Source organism: Eubalaena glacialis, chromosome 5 (genome assembly GCF_028564815.1).
Source record: "Eubalaena glacialis isolate mEubGla1 chromosome 5, mEubGla1.1.hap2.+ XY, whole genome shotgun sequence".
NCBI lineage: Eukaryota > Metazoa > Chordata > Mammalia > Artiodactyla > Balaenidae > Eubalaena > Eubalaena glacialis.
Genome location: NC_083720.1, coordinates 44,037,571 through 44,058,893, shown reverse-complemented (window position 1 = coordinate 44,058,893; position 21,323 = coordinate 44,037,571). Strand labels below are relative to the sequence as shown.

At 39.6% G+C, this 21,323-nt stretch overlaps 1 protein-coding gene across 5 annotated transcripts in view; it reads left to right on the top strand.

Annotated features, from left to right (window-relative positions):
• PROM1 (prominin 1) overlaps window positions 1-21,323 on the top strand; it is a 111,297-nt gene that overhangs the window by 45,950 nt on the left and 44,024 nt on the right. For all 5 annotated transcript variants that reach the window (XM_061192117.1, XM_061192114.1, XM_061192113.1 and 2 more), the window contains one exon: window positions 5,460-5,665. In XM_061192117.1, the coding sequence (XP_061048100.1) occupies window positions 5,460-5,665 (206 nt within the window). The remainder of the gene's footprint in view (window positions 1-5,459; window positions 5,666-21,323) is intronic.

Below are 21,323 nucleotides of genomic sequence, written 5' to 3'. Positions count from 1 at the left end.
ATGGAGTATTGAAATGCCTTATAAATCCCATTTGAACTACAGCAGAAATTGCAAAAGTAGCATTTGAAGAAACATTCACCTTTCAAGCTATATGTTACTGAAAAACTAAAATTTCCTTAAAGGAAGTCTTATGCTACTTTTTTAAAACAAGGGATGAGAACCCCTTAACTAAATGGAATGGTTTGAACATCCCTAGAAACAGGCATGCGTACTTTTAACATACACGTGCATACTTGTAGAAGAAAAAGAGTGAATTCTTACCAGAGCTCTTCCACAAGGAAGTGATTTTGGGGCTTGTTGTTAAAAAGATAAGCAGGGCTGCAACAGGTGGGGAGGCGGCTTTGCAGGCGTTCCAAGCTGTGGGGACCACGTGAGCAGAGGATGAGGTGTGAGAGGAGGAAGCAGAGGTATGGAGCCGGTGGGTGAGGAGGAAGGGGAAGGACAGGAGCTGGGGCCAGATCAGGGGAGGGCCTTGAAGGCCTCACTCCAATGAGTGGACAGTATTGTCAGAAAGTATCCAGGCACCTTTCATGTCTCTACTTAATACCAAGGTTAGGGTCAGGGTTAGGGTTAAGGTGCTGTTAATTCACTCTGTTTGCATCCACGAGGTTAACTTACCTAAACAGAACAGTGTGTTATTTCGATTTTGACCTATGATGAATGTCGGTTGCCAATGAAATAAACAGACGAATGTTTTTGCATTGAATGTTAGGATAATAAAACTTAGTTGAATCTGTTTGTCAAGCTATTAGTCCTGCAGGGTCAGACGATTCGTTCCATCCCTTCTTGGTACAAAGGTGGTTATCAAGACAACAATAAAGGTACCAGTGGACTTTTATTTATTTAATGGCCAGCACAACAAATGTGAATGACAGTGTCTCCAGCGGGTGTGAAGACAGTGAACTCTTGCCCAGTGGTGGGAACAGTGGCTGCATATTCTCAATTTGCAATAAAATGATGCTTAAGGGACAAGTGAATGCAGAAGCCAAAGAGGAAGTTCTCATCTCAAGGCCATTTATGTGTATACAAGAGGATGAGCCAGATACACGCTAGTGCCTACACCTTCCCTCCTACCATAGAAAGCATTTTCATTCTTCAGTGCCACTGGCTTCATTTATATCTTCCAAATGTGATTGCCCATGTGTGCCTGCTACCCTGGGCAGAATAAAATGACCTTTGCTTTTATATTTATCTTGAAAATTTGCATGCCATTAGCAGCCCAGCCTGAATGCCAGTTAGCTCTGCCAAGGAATGGGTTGGGCGTGAGAGCCTGGAGTCTCTCATCTGGGCCCAAGCCTTAGAGGACCAGGTCCTCAGACTCTGAGGTGACTCTGAGCAGCCTGACAAGGATGAGCCAGAGTTGGCTGCCACCACCCATGGCAGGACTCTTAGTTGGATGAGTCCTTTATGGTTGGCTTGATCTTAGACTTGGAGTTCCTGTAAACTTGGGGACCCCCCTACTTCCTGATTTCCTCTCCACCTCAGGTGTCTTTACAAACGGATAAAAACCGTTTGGGTGGAGCTGGTGTAGAGAAAGGAGCCAGAACTGGGCCCACAGGAATGAACGGAATCCTACCCTAGGTGTGGAATTGGGTCATGTTTTCCGGTTATCCAAGGAAGAGGGATTTGGTTAAGCAAAGACACCAAAGAAGCCAGGGCTCCTTGGGAAGGGAGCTTCCTGATTGGCTTTAGGGAGATGAATGCTGGGTGTGTTTGGTCAGAGTCCCAGAAGCAGACCCTGAGTCAAGGACTCCAGGGCAAGTCACTTATTTGGGAGATGCAGGGAACCCTGGCTGTGAAGTGGGAGGTGACACAGCGGAGGGAGGGCCGCCTGTAGAGGGTGTATCATTCCGCCACCCGCCACAGGGGGCAGCAGAGCTCCATCCTGTAGAGGAGCTGTGATAGCCGCCGAAGACACCGGTGTGGGAATTAGCCCATGGGAAGGTGAGAGAGCTGAGGTATCTATACACCAAGACTGAAGAGGCACTTAATCATAATCATGACACGGGGCTTGTTTTAAAGACAGATTCCTGGTCTTACCCAAATCTCCTGACACTTCTCCAGGGGAGGGGCCTGAAGTCAGTGTTTTTAACACACGCTGTGAGGAGCTTATGATTGGTGAGGTTGGGAGGTAACAAGCCCGTGGGGCCCAGACCCAGGAAGGGAGGCTGGAGTCATTCAAGATGCCCTGTGGGTCCCCAGGGGCATGTGTATCTGCACTGCCCATCCCAACATTTCAGATGATGCCTCCTTTAAAGGTTATTAACATCACAAACATTGTTCTTCCGCACCTGTGAAAATCTGCCAGCTAAGGCAATGGCTTCCAAACTTGGATTTCCTGGACCAGACAACTTGAAAAACGTCATCTGGGGAACACCATGGAGCCACATAATTTTATTTAACCACATGAGGACATTTTAAGTCAACTATAACAACAATAATGACTTTGTCCCTCTTCGTACATATGTCACCTCCCTCTTCCAAAAAGAAGGATAGTCTTATAAATTGAGCAAATGAGGTAAGCACTGTGAAAGGGCAAGTGTAGGACTCCATGGCATCATGAAGGAGGGATGTACAGCAAACCCAGACGTTGTTATCAAGACAGACTTCCTGGAGAAAGCAACATCCAAACTCAGACTTGAGTTTCATCAGGGGAAGAGTGATGGGAATAGGGTTCAAGCAAGAAGGAGCCCAAAGTGAGGAAAGGGAGAGAGACCATGATGCTTTCTGGGGACTAGAGTGGTCAAGAAGAATGGGGACATGAAGCCAGAATTAAATAACATAGGACCACGTGGAGGAGTTTGAATTAAACGTGGTGGGAATCCATGAAATGCTGTTAAACAAGGGAATGATACCATAAGATTGTCATTTTAGAAAGGGCACTTGGAAGTTGGTGCCTTGGGCTCTGGGGTTCTAGGCAGCCATTGATTCTCTGTTTCCTGGAGACCATGTGGTTGTGGTTAGTGTGTTAAGCATTTGTAACTTTCCCTCTAGCTCCCCTTGTCCATAACTGATTAGCATACTGATTAAGAACCTTTCAAGAAATCCAATGTAAATCCAAATGTGAGCCCTAGAGCTTGACTGTACCCAAAACACTGTTTGTCTAATAAATGCTACTTTTATGTTCCTGTCTTGTGTCATCGTCCTCTCCCTTGATTTCCTCTGTGTGGGATATTAATGGTCTCAGTTGTGGTTAATCACTCCAGTAATGTTTTCTGTTTTCTTGATGCATGCTGCCTCTGCTTGCACAAACTCTGCAACCGCTTTGACTTCCTCAGCCAGAAAATGTAGTCTTGATTCTGAAGGTAAAGTCCTCACTTGCTGTTTCATGTTGCTCTGTCTAAAGCCCGCGAGTGGTGTGACGCTTTTGCCAGAACTTTCTGTTCACTGTCATCTCCACTATGATGATTTTTAAATTGTTTCCTTTTTGTTTCTGCCATCATCTTCCATCTTCTCTTTCAGCTTTTGTAGTCCACGAAAGAATAGCAACCCATCTGCAAATTTAAATCTTGAGCTTCTCTTCGACACAATCCACAAAGCACTCCGGAGATCTTGGTATATCAGGAAATAATTTAGGTTCTTGCCAGATCTTGGCCAGACTTTTAAGTGTAGATGTGAACTCTGGAAATGACATAATCTTGTTCCTGATACTGTTTAACCTAATATTTAGTAGTGACATTGGAAAGCTTATATACAAAATATAAAATTTGTATTTGGAGCTAAAGATAGTGCATTAAAAACATTTCAGTACACCTTCTCTCCTGGGTTTGGGGTTCAGTGTTACAATTTTTTTTTTTTTTTTGGCTGCGCAATGCAGCTTGCAGGATCTTAGTTTCCCGACCAGGGATCAAACCCATGCCCCCTGCAGTGGAAGCGTGGAGTCCTAACCACTGGACCACCAGGAAATTCCCAGAAACAATTTCTAAAAATAGTAACAATTTAGAATATTTGCTGAGAAAGATAGCAAAATAAGTAAGAATTTGGAGTGTCTGGAGCTGGTTTCTCAGTTGGCCAATGATGTGAGTCTTCAAGGGTGGGTTACACACCAGCAAATAACGACTTTTCATGGCCGTGGTGTCCAGCTTAGCTTAAGAAGCCTGCATCAAAATTGCAATCACTTTTTTTGTTTTTAGCATTTTAACCTTAATATGGAAGTAGATAATATTCAAGTGCCATGTGCACCTAGCTTAATACTCATAAGCGTTTGCCCACGAGTTAGCTAATACTAATTGAACATTTGCTGTGTGCTGGGCACTTTGCTAGTTGTTTACACATTAACTCACTTAATTATCTGTCCCTCACTATATGCTGATGACATTAATGCTAATGTAACATTTCCTAGTTTAGAGAATTAAAAGCCGCCCCTGCTGGGATTTAAAGCAGGTCCTCTGACTCCAAGTTCAGTGCTCTCTCCTAAGACATCACATTTGCTTCTAGGAACAAGGCTTGGGTTTAGTTTTGCTTTGCTCAGCTTGGCTTCAGAATGTATTGCTATCTAGCTGGTCCTTCACAAACCATTACAGGTTGCAAACCGCCAACCTGTAATTTTCTGCTATTCTTTTAAAGTGTCTTGCTTTATGGAAATGTGAGTAACTGCATACATGAATTGGAATGAGAACGAGTTTTATCATCCTGTTGCATTAATTTTTCTTTAGCCTGGAATAAAGCCATCAGTGATTATGAAAATAGGTTTAGGTCACATGATTGTGTCTAGCTATTGTGCTAGTTCCTAGGAACCTAGGAACTATCTGAGAGTTAGGCTGCTGAGCCCAGCCTCACCAGCCTGAAAGGGGCACTTAACAAGTGTCTGCTCCACGCCAGGTACTTTCCATGGCACCTTATCACTAATCATACATTATCTGCAATGTTCACAAGGACCTTATAAGGTACGTATTTTATTCCCAGTACATGGGTAGGGAAACTGAGTGGCCTGTGAGTAACATGTCTGATTTGGAAAGTCTGAGCCTTCTTTTCTAAATTTAGATATATTCCAGATTCTTTCATAACTAACTATGAATTTGTCATTAATTGATCCAATCCAAGCTACTTTGAATCCTTAATAACTATTACTAGTTCTATCTTTCTGGTGAAAAACATCCTTGGTATAGATTATTCATTATGCAAGGACTTCTGCCAAAATTTGTCATGCCGTTTAAAAACAAACAAAATACCTTTGGGGTTGAAATGACACCATTTGCAACTTGACCCTGAATTTGGATATTTTCCTGGAAGTTGAAAGAAGGTAGTAACTGCTTGATCCCATACTCTGATAACTCAGATCTCTGCTTCCTTTGTTTCAAGAAGGATCTTCAAAATGGACACACACACACACACACACACCCTTAAGATTTAAGTCATGATGGCAAATAGCTTAAAAAGCATGAAATGTGTACGCTGTGGAATGTTCTACGTGTAATTTTATGTTACAGTATGTGCTGTTTCTTTTGTTTGACTTGCAGATTATCTACTATGAGATCGGGATTATTATCTGTGCTGTCCTGGGATTGCTGTTTATTATTCTGATGCCTCTGGTGGGGTTTGTCTTTAGTTTGTGTCGTTGCTGTAACAAGTGTGGTGGAGAAATGCACCAGCGACAGAAGAAAAATGGGGCTGCCCTCAAGAACTACTTTACACTCTCCCTCTTGGTGATTTGTATATTTATAAGGCAAGTAGCGTCTTGGACAACAGCTGATTGTGTTTTAGGTTGATGAGAAATGTCTTGTGTTTTAACTGTTGAGCATGAGTTGGAAACAACAACAACGAAATACAAAAAACAGAAAACAGAAAAGAGAGAACAAAAATGCTTGCCCAGCACATCACTATAAGCAGAAGTTAGTGCTGTAACCAGGCTGCTCTAGTTTACGTGATAAGCCAACCCCGTGTTTTTTTTCATTTTGAAGACATCCTGATAAATCTGAGACTGAAGAAAGCATTCACCTCCCAGGACAGTGCCTCCTTCCTCTTAAATAGCTCTTTCGAAACAGGCAGCATGCAGGAAGGCAGAGCAACTATTTCTAGTTGATTTGTACATCCGAAGGGATCTTTTGCAAGAAAATTTTTTTTTAATTGAAGTATCGTTGATATACAATATTATGTTAGTTTCAGGTGTACAGCAGAGTGATTCAGTTATATATATATATATATAAAATATATATATAAAAATACATGTATTTGTTTTCAGATTCTTTTCCCTTCTAGGTTATTACAAAATACTGAGTATAGTTCCCTGTGCTATACAGATGAGTAGAGTCCCTGAATTGGGGAATTTGAGAATATTGTTGAATGGAGTTAACTTTCTAATTATATGCCCAGTTTTCTTTTGTTTGTTTTTGTTTTATTTTTCTCATTTTTTATTAGGAAATTTAAAAAAAGAATTTTATTTTATTTATTTATTTTTAAACAGCAGTTTCTTATTAGTTATCTATTTTACACATATTAGTGTATACATGTCAATCCCAATCTCCCAATTCATCCCACCACCACCACCCCACCCCTGCTTTCCCCCCTTGAGGTCCATACGTTTGTTCTCTACATCTGTGTCTCTATTTCTGCCTTGCAAACTGGTTCATCTGTACCATTTTTCTAGATTCCACATACATGCGTTAATATACGATATTTGTTTTTCTTTTTCTGACTTACTTCACTCTGTATGACAGTCTCTCGGTCCATCCACGTCTCTACAAATGACCCAATGTCATTCCTTTTTATGGCTGAGTAATATTCCACTGTATATATGTACCACATCTTCTTTATCCATTTGTCTGTTGATGGGCATTTAGGTTTCTTCCATGACCTGGCTATTGTAAATAGTGCTGCAATGAACATTGTGGTTCGTGACTCTTTTTGAATTATGATTTTCTCTGGGTATGTGCCCAATAGTGGGATTGCTGGGTCATATGGTAATTCTATTTTTAGTTTTTTAAAGAAGCTCCATAATGTTCTCCATAGTGGCTGTATCAGTTTACATTCCCACCAACAGTGCAAGAGGGTTCCCTTCTCTCCACACCCTCTCCAGCATTTGTTGTTTGTAGATTTTCTGATGATGCCCATTCTAACTGGTGTGAGGTGATACCTCATTGTAGTTTTGATTTGCATTTCTCTAATAATTAGTGAGGTTAAGCAGCTTTTCACGTGCCTCTTGGCCATCTGTGTGTCTTCTTTGGAGAAATGTCTATTTAGGTCTTCTGCCCATTTTTTGATTGGGTTGTTTTTTCTTTTAATATTGAGCTCCATGTTGTGTTTATATATTTTGGAGATTAATCCTTTGTCCATTTATTCGTTTGCAAATATTTTCTCCCATTCTGAGGGCTGTCTTTTCGTCTTGCTTATAGTTTCCTTTGCTGTGCAAAAGCTTTTAAGTTTAATTAGGTCTCATTTGTTTATTTTTGTTTTTATTTCCATTACTCTAGGAGGTGGGTCAAAAAAGATCCTGCTGTGATTTATGTCAAAGAGTGTTCTTCCTATGTTTTCCTCTGAGAGTTTTATAGTGTCCGGTCTTACATTTAGGTCTTTAATCCATTTGAGTTTATTTTTGTGTATGGTGTTAGGGAGTGTTCTAATTTCATTCTTTTACATGTAGCTGTCCAATTTTCCCAGCACCACTTATTGAAGAAACTGTTTTTTCTCCATTGTATATCCTTGCCTGCTTTGTCATAGATTAGTTGACCATAGGTGTGTGGGGTTTGTCTCTGGGCTTTCTATCCTGTTCCATTGATCTATGTTTCTATTTTTGTGCCAGTACCATATTGTCTTGATTACTGTAGCTTTGTAGTATAGTCTGAAGTCAGGGAGTCTGATTACTCCAGCTCCCTTTTTTTCCCTCAAGATTGCTTTGGCTATTTGGGTCTTCTGTGTTTCCATACAAATTTTCAGATTTTTTGCTCTAGTTCTGTTAAAAAAACCATTGATAATTTGATAGGGATTGCATTGAATCTGTAGATTTCTTTGGGTAGAATAGTCATTTTCACAATATTGATTCTTCCAATCCAAGAACATGGTATATCTCTCCATCTGTTTGTGTCATCTTTGATTTCTTTCATCAGTGTCTTATAGTTTTCTGAGTACAGGTCTTTTACCTCCTTAGGTAGGTTTATTCCTATGTATTTTATTATTTTTGTTGCAATGGTGAATGGGATTGTTTCCTTAATTTCTCTTTCTGATCTTTTGTTGTTAGTGTATAGGAATGCAAGAGATTTCTGTGCATTAATTTTGTATCCTGCAACTTTACCAAATTCATTGATTAGCTCTAGTAGTTTTCTGGTGGCATCTTTAGGATTCTCTATGTATAGTATCACGTCATCTGCAAACAGTGCAGTTTTACTTCTTCTTTTCCAATTTGGATTCCTTTTATTTCTTTTTCTTCTCTGATGGCCACAGCTAGGACTTCCAGAACTATGTTGAATAATGGTGGCGGAGTGGACATCCTTGTCTTGTTCCTGATCTTAGAAGAAATGCTTTCAGTTTTTCATCATTGAGAATGATGTTTGCTGTGGGTTTGTCATATATGGCCTTTATTATGTTGAGGTAGGTTCCCTCTATGCCCACTTTCTGGAGAGTTTTTATTATAAATGGGTGTTGAATTTTGTCAAAAGCTTTTTCTGCATCTATTGAGATGATCATATGGTTTTATTCAATTTGCTAATATGATGTATACATTGATTGATTTGGGTATGTTAAAGAATCCTTGCATCGCTGGGATAAATCCCACTTGATCATGGTGTATGATCCTTTTAATGTGTTGCTGGATTCTGTTTGCTAGTATTCTGTTGAGGATTTTTGCATCTATATTCATCAGTGATATTGATCTGTAATTTTATTTTTTTGTAGCATCTTCGTCTTGTTTTGGTATTAGGGTGATGGTGACCCTGTAGAATGAGTTTGGGAGTGTTCCTCCCTCTGCAATTTTTTGGAAGAGTTTGAGAAGGATGGGTGTTAGCTCTTCTCTAAATGTTTGATAGAATTCACCTGTGAAGCCATCTGGTCCTGGACTTTTGTTTGTTGGAAGATTTTTAATCACAGTTTCAATTTCATTACTTGTGATTGGTCTGTTCGTGTTTCTGTTTCTTCCTGGTTCAGTCTTGGAAGGTTATACCTTTCTAAGAATTTGTCCATTTCTTCCAGGTTGTCCATTTTATTGGCATAGAGTTGCTTGTAGTAGTCTCTTAGGATGCTTTGTATTTCTGTGGTGTCCATTGTAACTTCTCCTTTTTCATTTCTAATTTTATTGATTTGAGTCCTCTCCCTCTTTTTCTTGATGAGTCTGGCTAAAGGTTTATCAACTTTGTTTATCTTCTCAAAGAACTACCTTTTAGCTTTATTGATCTTTGCTGTTGTTTTCTTTGTTTCTATTTCATTTATTTCTGCTCTCATCTGTGTCATTTCTTTCCTTCTACTAACTTTGGGTTTTGTTTGTTCTTCTTTCTCTAGTTCCTTTAGGTGTAAGGTTAGGTTGTTTATTTGAGACTTTTCTTGTTCCTTGAGGTAGGATTGTATTGCTATAAACTTCCCTCTTAGAACTGCTTTTGCTGCATCCCATAGGTTTTGGATTGTCATGTTTTTGTTGTCATTTGTCTCTAGGTATTTTTTGATTTCCTCTTTGATTTCTTCAGTGATCTCTTCGTTATTTAGTAATATATTGTTTAGCCTCCATGTGTTTATGTTTTTTATGTTTTTTTCCCTGTAATTGATTTTTTTTAAAGTTTATTTATTTATTTATTTATTTATTTAGGCTGCATTGGGTCTTTGTTGCTGTGCGTGGGCTTTCTCTAGTTGCGGCGAGTGGGGGCTACTCTTCATTGTGGTGCGCAGGCTTCTCATTGCGGTGGCTTCTCTTGTTGCAGAGTACGGGCTCTAGGTGTGCAGGCTTCAGTAGTTACGGTGCATGGGCTCAGTAGTTGTGGCTTGTGGGCTCTAGAGCGCAGGCTCAGTAGTTGCTCAGCTTAGTTGCTCCGCTGCATGTGGGATCTTCCTGGACCAGGGATTGAACCTGTGTCCCCTGCATTGGAGGTGGATTCTTAATCACTGTGCCACCAGGGAAATCCCTTGTAATTGATTTCTAATCTCATAGCATTGTGGTCGGAAAAGATGCTTAATATGATTTCAATTTTCTTAAATTTACAGAGGCTTGATTTGTGACCCAAGATGTGATCTATCCTGGAGAATGTTCCATGTACACTTGCGAAGATAGTGTAACCTGCTGTTTTTGGATGGAATGTCCTATAAATATCAATTAAATGTATCTGGTCTATTGTGTCATTTAAAGCTTGTGTTTCCTTATTAGTTTTCTGTCTGGATGATCTGTCCATTGGTGTAAGTGAGGTGTTAAAGTCCCCCACTATTATTGTGTTACTGTCGATTTCCTCTTTTATAGCTGTTAGTGTTAGCCTTATGTATTGAGGTGCTCCTATGTTGGGTGCATATATATTTAAAATTGTTTTATCTTCTTCTTGGATTGATCCCTTGATCATTATGTAGTGTCTTGTCTCTTGTAGTAGTCATTATTTTAAAGTCTACTTTGTCTGATATGAGAATTGCTACTCCAGCTTTCTTTTGATTTCCATTTGCATGGACTATCTTTATCCATCCCCTCACTTTCAGTCTGTATGTGTCCCTAGGTCTGAAGTGGGTCTCTTGTAGACAGCATATATATGGGTCTTGTTTTCATACCCATTCAGCCCGTCTCTGTCTTTTGGTTGGAGCATTTAATCCATTTACACTTAAGGTACTTATTGATATGTATGTTCCTATGACCATTTTCTTAATTGTTTTGGGTTTGTTTGTGTAGGTCCTTTTCTTCTCTTGTGTTTCCCACTTAGAGAAGTTCCTTTAGCATTTGTTGTAGAGCTGGTTTGGTGGTGCTGAATTCTCTTAGCTTTTGCTTATCTGTAAAGGTTTTAATTTCTCCATCAAATCTGAATGAGATCCTTGCTGGGTAGAGTAATCTTGGTTGTAGGTTTTTCCCTTTCATCACTTTAAATATGTCCTGCTACTCCCTTCTGGCTTGCAGAGTTTCTGCTGAAAGATCAGCTGTTAACCCAATGGGGATTCTGTTGTATCTTGTTTGTTGCTTTTCCCTTGCTACTTTTAATATTTTTTCTTTGTATTTAATTTTTGAGAGTTTAATTAAATGTGTCTTGGTGTGTTTCTCCTTGGATCTATCCTGTATGGGACTCTCTGCGCTTCCTGGACTTGATTATTCCCTTTCCCATATTAGGGAAATTTTCGACTATAATCTCTTCAAATATTTTCTCAGGTCCTTTCTCTCTCTCTTCTCCTTCTGGGACCCCTATAATGTGAATGTTGGTGCATTTAATGTTGTCCCAAAGGTCTCTGAGGCTGTCTTCATTTCTTTTCATTCTTTTTTCTTTATTCTGCTCTGTGGCAGTGATTTCCACCATTCTGTTCTCCAGGTCACTTATCCGTTCTTATGCCTCAGTTATTCTGCTATTGATTCCTTCTAGTGTATTTTTCACTTCAGTTATTGTATTGTTCATCTCTGTTTGTTTGTTCTTTAATTCTTCTAGGTGTTTGTTCTTTAATTCTTCTAGGTCTTTGTTAAACATTTCTTGCATCTTCTCTATCTTTGCCTCCATTCTTTTTCTGAGGTCCTGGATCATCTTCACTATCATTATTCTGAATTGTTTTTCTAGAAGGTTGCCTATCTCCACCTCATTTAGCTGCTTTTCTGGGGTTTTATCTTGTTCATCATCTACATCTGGTACATAGTCCTCTGCATTTTAATTTTGTGTATCTTTCTGTGAATGTGGTTTTTGTTCCACAGCCTGCAGGATTGTAGTTCTTCTTGCTTCTGCTGTCTGCCCTCTGGTGGATGAGGCTATCTAAGAGGCTTGTGCAAGTTTCCTGATGGGAGGGACTGGTGGTGGGTAGAGCTGGGTGTTGCTCCAGTGGGCAGAGCTCAGTAAAACTTTAATCTGCTTGTCTGCTGATGGATGGGGATGAGTTCCCTCCTCGTTGGTTGTTTGGCCTGAGGTGACCCAGCACTGCCGCCTATAGGCTCTTTGGTGGGGCTAATGGGGGACTCCAGGAGGGCTCACGCTAAGGAGAACTTCCCAGAACCTCTGCTGCCAGTGTCCTTGTCCCCGTAGTGAGCCACGGCTGCCCCCCGCCTCTGCGGGAGACCCTCCAACACTAGCAGGTAGGTCTGGTTCAGTCTCCTATGGGGTCACTGCTCCTTCCCTCTGGGTCCTCATGTGCACACTACTTTGTGTGTGCCCTCCAAATGTGGACTCTCTTGTCCCCCACACCTGTCGAAGTCCTGCAATCAAATCCCGCTAGCCTTCAAAGTCTGATTCTCTGGGAATTCCTCTGCCTGTTGCCGGACCCACACGTTGGGAAGCCTGACGTGGGGCTCAGAACCTTCACTCCAGTGGGTGGACTTCTATGGTGTAATTGTTCTCCAGTTTGTGAGTCACCCACCCAGCGGTTTTGGGATTTGATTTTATTGTGATTGTGCCCCTCCTACTGTCTTATTGTGGCTTCTCCTTTGTCTTTGGTTGGGGGTATCTTTTTTGGTGAGTTCCAGTGTCTTCCTGTCTGATCGTTGAGCAGTCAGTTATGATTCCGGTGCTCTCGCAAGAGAGAGTGAGCGCACGTCCTTCTACTCCGCCATCTTGAACCAGTCTCCAAAACATTATCTATATACCCAGTTTTCTTGAGTTTGCAATTAAGCTGGAACCTGTCTTTTTTTTTTTTCAAGTTTGTTAAATGAAGACTTTTATTGTGAGAAAGAAATCAGTTCATTATGCCTTTCTCTCCATTGAAGGTGGTAATTACCCTTTGTTGTAGCATTCATGGATTCTTTAGAGAATTATCTTCAAAATTGTGACTTTTAAAACATAGCATCAAAACTCTATTAGGACTTCCCAGGTGGCCCAGTGGTTAAGACTTCACGCTTCCACTTCAGGGGGCGCGGGTTCGATCCCTGGTCGGGGAAATGAGATCCCACGTGCCTTGAGGCATGGCCAAAAAAAAAAAAAAAAGACTCTATTATTGAGTTAAAAATAAATAATAATTATTATAAATAATACGTAAATAAATCTAAAAATCCAGCTCCTATAGTGTACCATTTTAGTTAAACATTTCCTTCAGTGTTTCTGCAGGGTAATCTGGAGGCAGAAACCTATACTTTAGTGATATATTACCCAGTTGTAGAATTTGCATATTTCTGGTTCTAAATGTGTACTTCCTTTTGGAAATAATATGGAACCCTCTCTTGAAGTCTGGGGCACACTTCATGATTTAGGATGTTTCTTCTGCAGCCCCTGCTGCTGCCATAAGTTTTCCAGTGGACTGACAGATTAGATGTACACTGCTTTTAAGACGAAGAAGTTTAGTTGTGAAATCAGATTCCTCAGTTGAGGATTGTGCTTCACAATACTGGACCCCTGGTTGGGATACTTGGTCATCTTTCCACATTCCCTCATCCATTCAATCAGTGTGTCATATCCAGAAATAAAGTGCCTATGACATGAGTAATGCTAGGCTTCAAGGAGACCCAGAGACAACGAGGAGTGTCAGTCACACTCTCCTTGACGTGTCTCCGAGCACCGCGGTTGCTCAGTAGCCATGAGTAAGATCTTTCAAATTTTGCTGAATAACTGATATTGGGGAATTTAAGCAGAAAACAGAATTAAACAGAAATTAAACAAAATTAAACAGAACAATTTAAATTTTTGAAGTTTGGGCTGCTAACCCAAGAAGAAAAGTTCTTGAAGTGTGGCCATCAGTAGAAGCATGGTGAGATGTATGCTTTGGGGGACCATTCATTGGAATATTGGTATATTGCCATATACCCATTGGAGAGCACTGGCCAGTTCTAGAGTTGCTGATATGAAACAGTCCCCAAGTGAGATGCAGTGAGAAAAGCAGTTTGCAGACCACGTGTAGAACACAACACCAGTGATTAAAAACAAAAAAGGAGGGGGATGTGAACACTTGGTTATGGTTGCAAAGAGAACATGTGAAAGGATTGCCGAGACCCTGGCCAGGCAAGTTGCCTCTGGGAAGGATATTGGTGGCTGTGAAGGGCAGGGAAGCGAACTCGCTTCTTACTGCAACCAGACTTCTTGTTTCTTTTGAATTATCTACCACACTCAGGTATTACTTACTGAATTAAGTACACTAAAAATTAAATTTGGAAAACCAAAAAATCCCCACAAAAAGCAAAAGCCAGTGCACTGCCACTGATTCCAGAGCAGTCAGTTTTTTTGAACAGATATCCTTCTGCTGAAAATAGTGAAATAACAGACCTTAACACAGACGTAGAGAATGGACTTCAGGACACGGGGAGGAGGAAGGGTAAGGGTAAGCTGGGACGAAGTGAGAGAGTGGCATTGACATACATACACTACCAAATGTAAAGTAGATAGCTAGTGGGAATCAGCCGCATAGCACAGGAAGATCAGCTCGGTGCTTTATGACCACCTAGAGGGGTGGGATAGGGAGGATGGGAGGGAGACACAAGAGGGAGGAGATATGGGGATGTATGTATATGTATAGCTGATTCACTTTGTTATACAGCAGAAACTAACACACCATTGTAAAGCAATTATACTCCAATAAAGACGTTAAAAAAGAAAAAAAATAGACCTTAACATTATACTTATAAACAGGATCCAAGTGAATGTGTTAGCTAATTTCATGCACCCTTGTTTAACCACCAGGTAGTTTTTGTGGGCGTGTTTCATCTGCAAGATGGGGGTGTGGGTTTCTCTGTCTCTCTCTCTCCTGTTTCCCTGTGTGTCCCTGTTCTCTCTGTCCATAATTTGCATCTAACTGCTTCTTCACATTGAATTCTGAAAGGCAGCTTAGGATCGGGGCAGTGGTAATTACAGATTTCCCCTGTCTCTCTGCTTTGTGTTTGAAGGATTTTCAGGAATGTACAGACCCTACAGCTGTGGGAGTAGTTACCTCCCCCCAGCTACCAGAAGAATGTGGGTTATAGCCCAAAGACCAGTTAGATCCTTGTGCATTTCCTTTAAGCCTGAAACTTACATCCTTCATTCATCCAAAGACTTGGACAGCCGTGTGTCTTCCTTTTTGTATACCCTAGACATCAAAGATGAAGCTCAGGTGACAAAGTGTCTTTTGAAAATACTTGCCCTTAGGGCTTCTTGTTAGCATGATTACTTATTTAACAAGTTAAGAATTTTCACTTGATATAAATACATATGATGTAACTTCAGGAAAATTCTTTATTTCATGTACTTATTTACCCAAATAAATGTTCACATATGTAATAATGGACTTTCAGTTTTTTTAATGGAGCATATGTCCCGTATTGGGTTTCTATTTTTAAATTGCACTTTTATTTGCATTACATATAATTATGCAATATACACTTTATAGTTCACCCTGAATTGATTGAATTATTTATATGAGGTTTTAAATACAGAGATATATAAACATTAAAGCTACAATGTCAGAAGTAAACTTGGCTTTCATTTTATATAAAATGAATGCTAAATATATCTTTTATTCTTGAGAACTCAGACCCATCAAACACATTTAGATAAGTTTTTTTCTCCTGAGTATATTTTAGTTTAGAAAATTCTTTAAAAAAAAAATCTGTGATTCTATCCTCCTACACAATCAGTTAAGATATTTTCCCCACCCGAGTAAGACTTATTAATATAACAATTTTAAATTTCAGTACAATTAAACCAAAGTTGATCAACTATTTGAGGCTAAGTGACAAATTTAAACTAATTTATTTCACATAATACATTGAATTTATATAAGGATTATAAATAGTTCTAAATAAGAGTAGTATTTGAGATTGTTTTGTTTACTTTAAATTCAGACTAGAAGTTTAAACTTCTTTGCTTTGAATTTTTTTTTTTTAATTTAAATAGCTATTTTGATGTCATCATTTTAGAACACCTTCTGGTTTGCAAGTATCTTCAACAGCATGAGATGAGTAATTGTTTGCACGTAATCAAAACTAGCCAAGAAGATTAAAAGACCAGGAGAAAACAGAAATTTCCATATTATGATTAGATAAAAAGGAGAAGAAACTTATGTCCACAAAATCAGAAGATTAGAATAAAATAAGAGGGGAAAGAATGTCCGCAAAATTAGAAGGCAGAAAGAGAGAGAAAACGAGGTATTAGCCTCTGCTTCTATTGACCTCAGCAGATACTAGTGATACTAGTATCTGGATACTAGGATACTAGTGATAAATAATCTTTGTAGGGCTTCCCTCGTGGCGCAGTGGTTGAGAATCTGCCTGCTAATGCAGGGGACATGGGTTCGAGCCCTGGTCTGGGAAGATCCCACATGCCGCGGAGCAGCTGGGCCCGTGAGCCACAACTACTGAGCCTGCGCGTCTGGAGCCTGTGCTCCGCAACAAGAGAGGCTGCGCGAAACTGAGAGGCCCGCGCACCGTGATGTAGAGTGGCCCCCGCTTGCCGCAGCTAGAGGAAGCCCTCGCACAGAAACGAAGACCCAACACAGCCAAATAAATAAATAAATAATAATTTAAAAAAAAAATAATCTTTGTATATGATTTAAGAAAAATTCTTTCAGAAGCCCAGAGCAGTCTACTTGCCTTTTATCAGGCTCAGTTCCTTTTTGTGGCTGTATACTGTTACAATTAAAAAAGAAGTTGGTTTTTAAGGTAGTCTTGATTTTTCATCCATCCCATTTTATTAAAAATTTTGAAATCTTTTCTTTTTAATTGAGAAAGGCATAGGTGTTAATGAGAACGATCCCCTAGTATATGTGGAATATATGTGGTCATATTCTTTTTCCGTTTGAGCTTTTCCAAAGGCAGCTGCAACGTGTTTGAATTCCACAGACGTTGACATATGTTTACGTAAGTCTGTTTGACCATCAGCAGAAGATTACATTTCCACATCTCACTGTGGACTGTTTAAGCAGATGTGTCTTACTCCAGAACAAGCCAACTTTTCTCTCCTTTCCTTTGCATTTGTCATCACTGCATTTTTCAGAATTTCAAAAAGGTTATAAGCAACAACAAAAAGGAACAGCTGTGCCTTTATTTCTCCAGAATAGAGGTTATTTCTAAGTTTCCCAGTATGGTAAGTCACCTTTTGCCAATTACTGTGGTGAAACTGAATCCCAGTCCTTTTCAGGAAGATGGCTATTTTCAAAGTTCACTTTTTTTTTTTTTTTTTTTTGTTGCAATGTGATGTGAATTCCTGGTGTGGAGGTCACAAGCTTCCAGAAAAGAAATTGAGCTAGCATGCCTTGAAAATCATGAGACTTGCTTAATGAGAGAGTTAGTTATATAAAATTGAAATCGAAATTGAAAAATTATCTTTAAAAAGTAAGAGATCAGTTACAGACAGAGCATTTATTTGACTCTTATCGGCTAATTTCATTGTCAGTAGAAATTGGTAGAAAAAACTGCTACAAATTTTAAATGTTTAGCCATACTCTAAAAACTTTAAGTATTTACTTTTAAGTAGAGAAAATCGGTCTGTCCATATAAAATACAGAAGTTATAGTGCTAATATAAAATATAAAAATAAATTCCTATCTTCTGCTAAAAATTTCAAGAGATTTTGTTGTACTACATAAAATTTTCAATAGCTTAAATGCTTTTGCGTCAATGCCAGAGAATTGATAGTCATTTGACTATCATTTGATTGAAATTTTATTCCCTTTTTGTGTGAGGTGAATTTCCCTCATTATCGTCATATCCTAATAGTTGACTGGTGTTTAAAAAAACAAAACAAAACATTAATTTCATGTGATTTTTTTGTGTGCATACTTAAAAGAACATTGAATAATATGGAATGTCTAAATCAACAACAACAAAAAGAATAACTTTTTAATTCTCTATTTGTGTTTAACTAAGGGTTTTAAATTTGGGATTACAAATGGAGACCATCAACTGGTTTGTGTAGTATTTAAAATTTTTTCTTTGATTTGTTGCTAATATTTAAAAATGGGAAAAAAATTTTTTAAATGGGAGACTTTACGTATGAATCCAGATTCCCAGATTTTTGTGAATAATTTGAAGATCTGGTCTTCTGCTATCATGGTAGCATTTACTGGAGCCACAGAGCATCTGCCCCACCCCCATCTTTATCTCCAGCTCCCACAGGTCCATACCAGGCACTTTGCCCTTCATGCTTTCTGCCTGCCTGTGTAGGCATTTGAATTTGCTGTCTTTAATTTAAATATAAAATTCACAATGAGTTATGAGTGTGAAAATCAGCTTTGAAAGTTGCTAAATTCTATCCCAGAATTCTGTTTAGTACAGTTTTTTAAAAATGATTAATGCTTTCATTTTAATTAGATCTGTAACTGAGTAACAGAAATGTGTCCTTTTAAATACAGTGTATTGAAATTCAGCATTGTATTGCAATGCTGTGTTTACTGATTGATGATTTTTGGAGTAACAGCATTTATTCAATAAAGGAACAAAGATAGTTTCTGACTTGGACATTCTGAACATATGGCTAATCTTCTAAATGGATCAGATGAAACAAAGCCCAGTCCTTAAATCAGCCTTCACTGAGCACCCACCATGGACACGAGACCCTGCATTACCCAAGGTTGACAAAGAAGCAGTTTCCACCTCTTTTTAGGGGAGTTAAACATAGGTGGAAATAAAGGTAAAATAGAGTATGAAGTGAGAAAAACCCATCAGAACTTCAGGGCGAGACCTCTGGGAGTTCAAGGCAAGATGTCCTTCTCCTATCCAGGGGGTTCAGGGAAAGCCACGTGGACTTGGACTTGCTGTTTGTTTCCCAAGTTCACTTTGACTTATATGACAAAAATGGGTCTGGAGCATGATGAATGACAAATAACTTGGACATGATGGGGAGAGAGCAAGGGCCCCCAGTGTGAAATCCTCTGGCGGGCAGGTATATTCAGGTGGTGATCCTGACTTGTCATGGTGTAGAATGGTTGAAAATTGGCGTGGTAAATAAAGCTCCAGGTACATTACTATGACTCAGCTTTTTTTCCCCTTCTGTTGACACTACTCCAAAGTCATTATTTTGGGTCGTTTGGCCTTATTTTGCATGAGTGAATCATTTAATAACTATTATTGCTCTGGTGTAATGCCAGCCTCATAAATACCAATGCAGACTTAAGACCAACAAAAATGGATTCTAAGGTGGTCCTTTCAAATGTCAGAGGATATTGTTAATTAGATCTTTTAAAGATTATCATCAACATGAACCCAAACTTAAAAAAAAAATCGAAGACACGTTGTGGACATCCAGTACCCCTGTCCTTTGTAGTCTGAGAAGCACTGATCTAATCTAATTTCTAGTTTTTGATGCCAACTGAAGCTCACAGAGGGAAGGGACATTCTCAAGCTCACACAGTATGAGATAGTGGCAGTTGTGGGACCAGAACCCAAGTCTCGTGTTCCTCCTTTCTTGCATATTCCACTGCACCTTGGGTTTTTTTTTTGTTTTTTTTTAAAATTAATTTATTTATTATTCATTTTTGGCTGTGTTGGGTCCTCGTTGCTGCACGCGGGCTTTCTGCAGTTGTGGCGAGCAGGGGCTACTCTTCCTTGCGGTCCGCAGGCTTCTCACTGCGGTGGCTTCTCTTGTTGCGGAGCAAGGGCTCTAGGCGCGCGGGCTTCAGTAGTTGTTGCACGTGGACTCAGTAGTTGTGGCTCGAGGGCTCTAGAGCACAGTCTCAGTAGTTGCGGTGCACGGTCTTAGTTGCTCCGTGGCATGTGGGATCTTCCCGGACCAGGGCTTGAACCCGTGTCCCCTGCATTGGCAGGCGGATTCTTAATCTCTGCGCCACCAGGGAAGTCCCCACTGCACCTTGTTAACCATAAGAAATGTTGTGCAACATTGTGTTACAGACTTTGGGGGATTAGTTTGGAAAGGCAATGCACCTATGTAATATTGCTATGGGAAAATAGGTTTATTTCTCTATCTTTTAAAAAATTTTTATTTTTTTATTGAAGTATAGTTGATTTACATTATCATGTTAGTTTCAGGTGTATGGCACAGTGATATATATAGATATAGATATAGATATATATATATATTATTTTTCAGATTCTTTTCCCTTATAGGTTATTACAAAATATTGAGTATAGTTCCCTATGCTATACAGTAGCCCCTTGTTGGTTATCTATATTATATATATAGTAGTGTGTATATGTAAATCCCAACCTCCTAATTTATCCCTCTCCCCCTTCCCCTTTGGTAACCAGACCAGCAATGCTCCTTGGAATGACTCATGACAGAAATGGGGCAAATGACTCCCCAATTACCCAAGACTGAGAGGTTTCCTGGGAATGTGGGACTTTTGGTGCAAAAATGGACAGTTGGCCATCCTACCTGTAAATATATGAATGCATCATGCTGAAGATGTTGCTTTTGGTGAAGAAGCAGAAGTATTCATATTCTGCATCAGAATTTTTCCGCCAAAGTTTGCGTATTATTTGCAAAACTTTCTTCTAGAAACATAGTTACACCTTCCATTGGATGGCTACAAACTAACAATTTATTACAAACTAAAAATTTTGTTAACTTCTGGAAGTAACTTCTGTAGGGTGTGTTACGAGCTTATATAATTTCTTGCTGCCATCTAGTGGCTAAATCCAACAGGACCTTGGTGATTAGCAATCTTAAATGTAACATTTTAATGTTTAAAGGCCTTGACACAAAAACAAACCAGTTGGATTTGTCAGGGGATTGTCAGTAATTAGTAGACATTAAGAGCTGTTAAAATGATTAAATGTAGACATTTCAGATGGCTCGAAAAATATGGTTTTTATTTTCATGTAGAGTAGCTTTTCATGTAAGATGCTTCTCATGTGGTGTTTTTATTTATTTATTTATTTATTTATTTTTTGCTGCCTTGGGTCTTCCTTGCTGCACACAGGCTTCCTCTAGTTGTGGCGAGCGGGGGCTACTCTTCGTTTCAGGTGTGCGGGCTTATCACTGCAGTGGCTTCACTTGTTGTGGAGCACGGGCTCTAGGCGCCTGGACTCAGTAGTTGTGGCTCACGGGCTCTAGAGTGCAGGCTCAGTAGTTGTGGCACAAGGGCTTAGTTGCTCCGCGGCATGTGAGATCTTCCCGGACCAGGGCTCGAACCTGTGTCCCCTGCATTGGCAGGCGGATTCTTAACCACTACACCACCAGGGAAGCCCTCATGTAGTGTTTTTGAAACTCTTTATTAAAGTGCATTTTATATGGAGAAAAATGTTCCTATCATAAGCACATATGTGCGAATTTCTATGAAGTGAACACAGTAACTACACCACTACCCACCCCTCCCCCAAATATAACCACTGACTTTTAGCACCATCATTTTGTTTGACTTTGTACTTCACATAAAGTGGAAGGAGACGG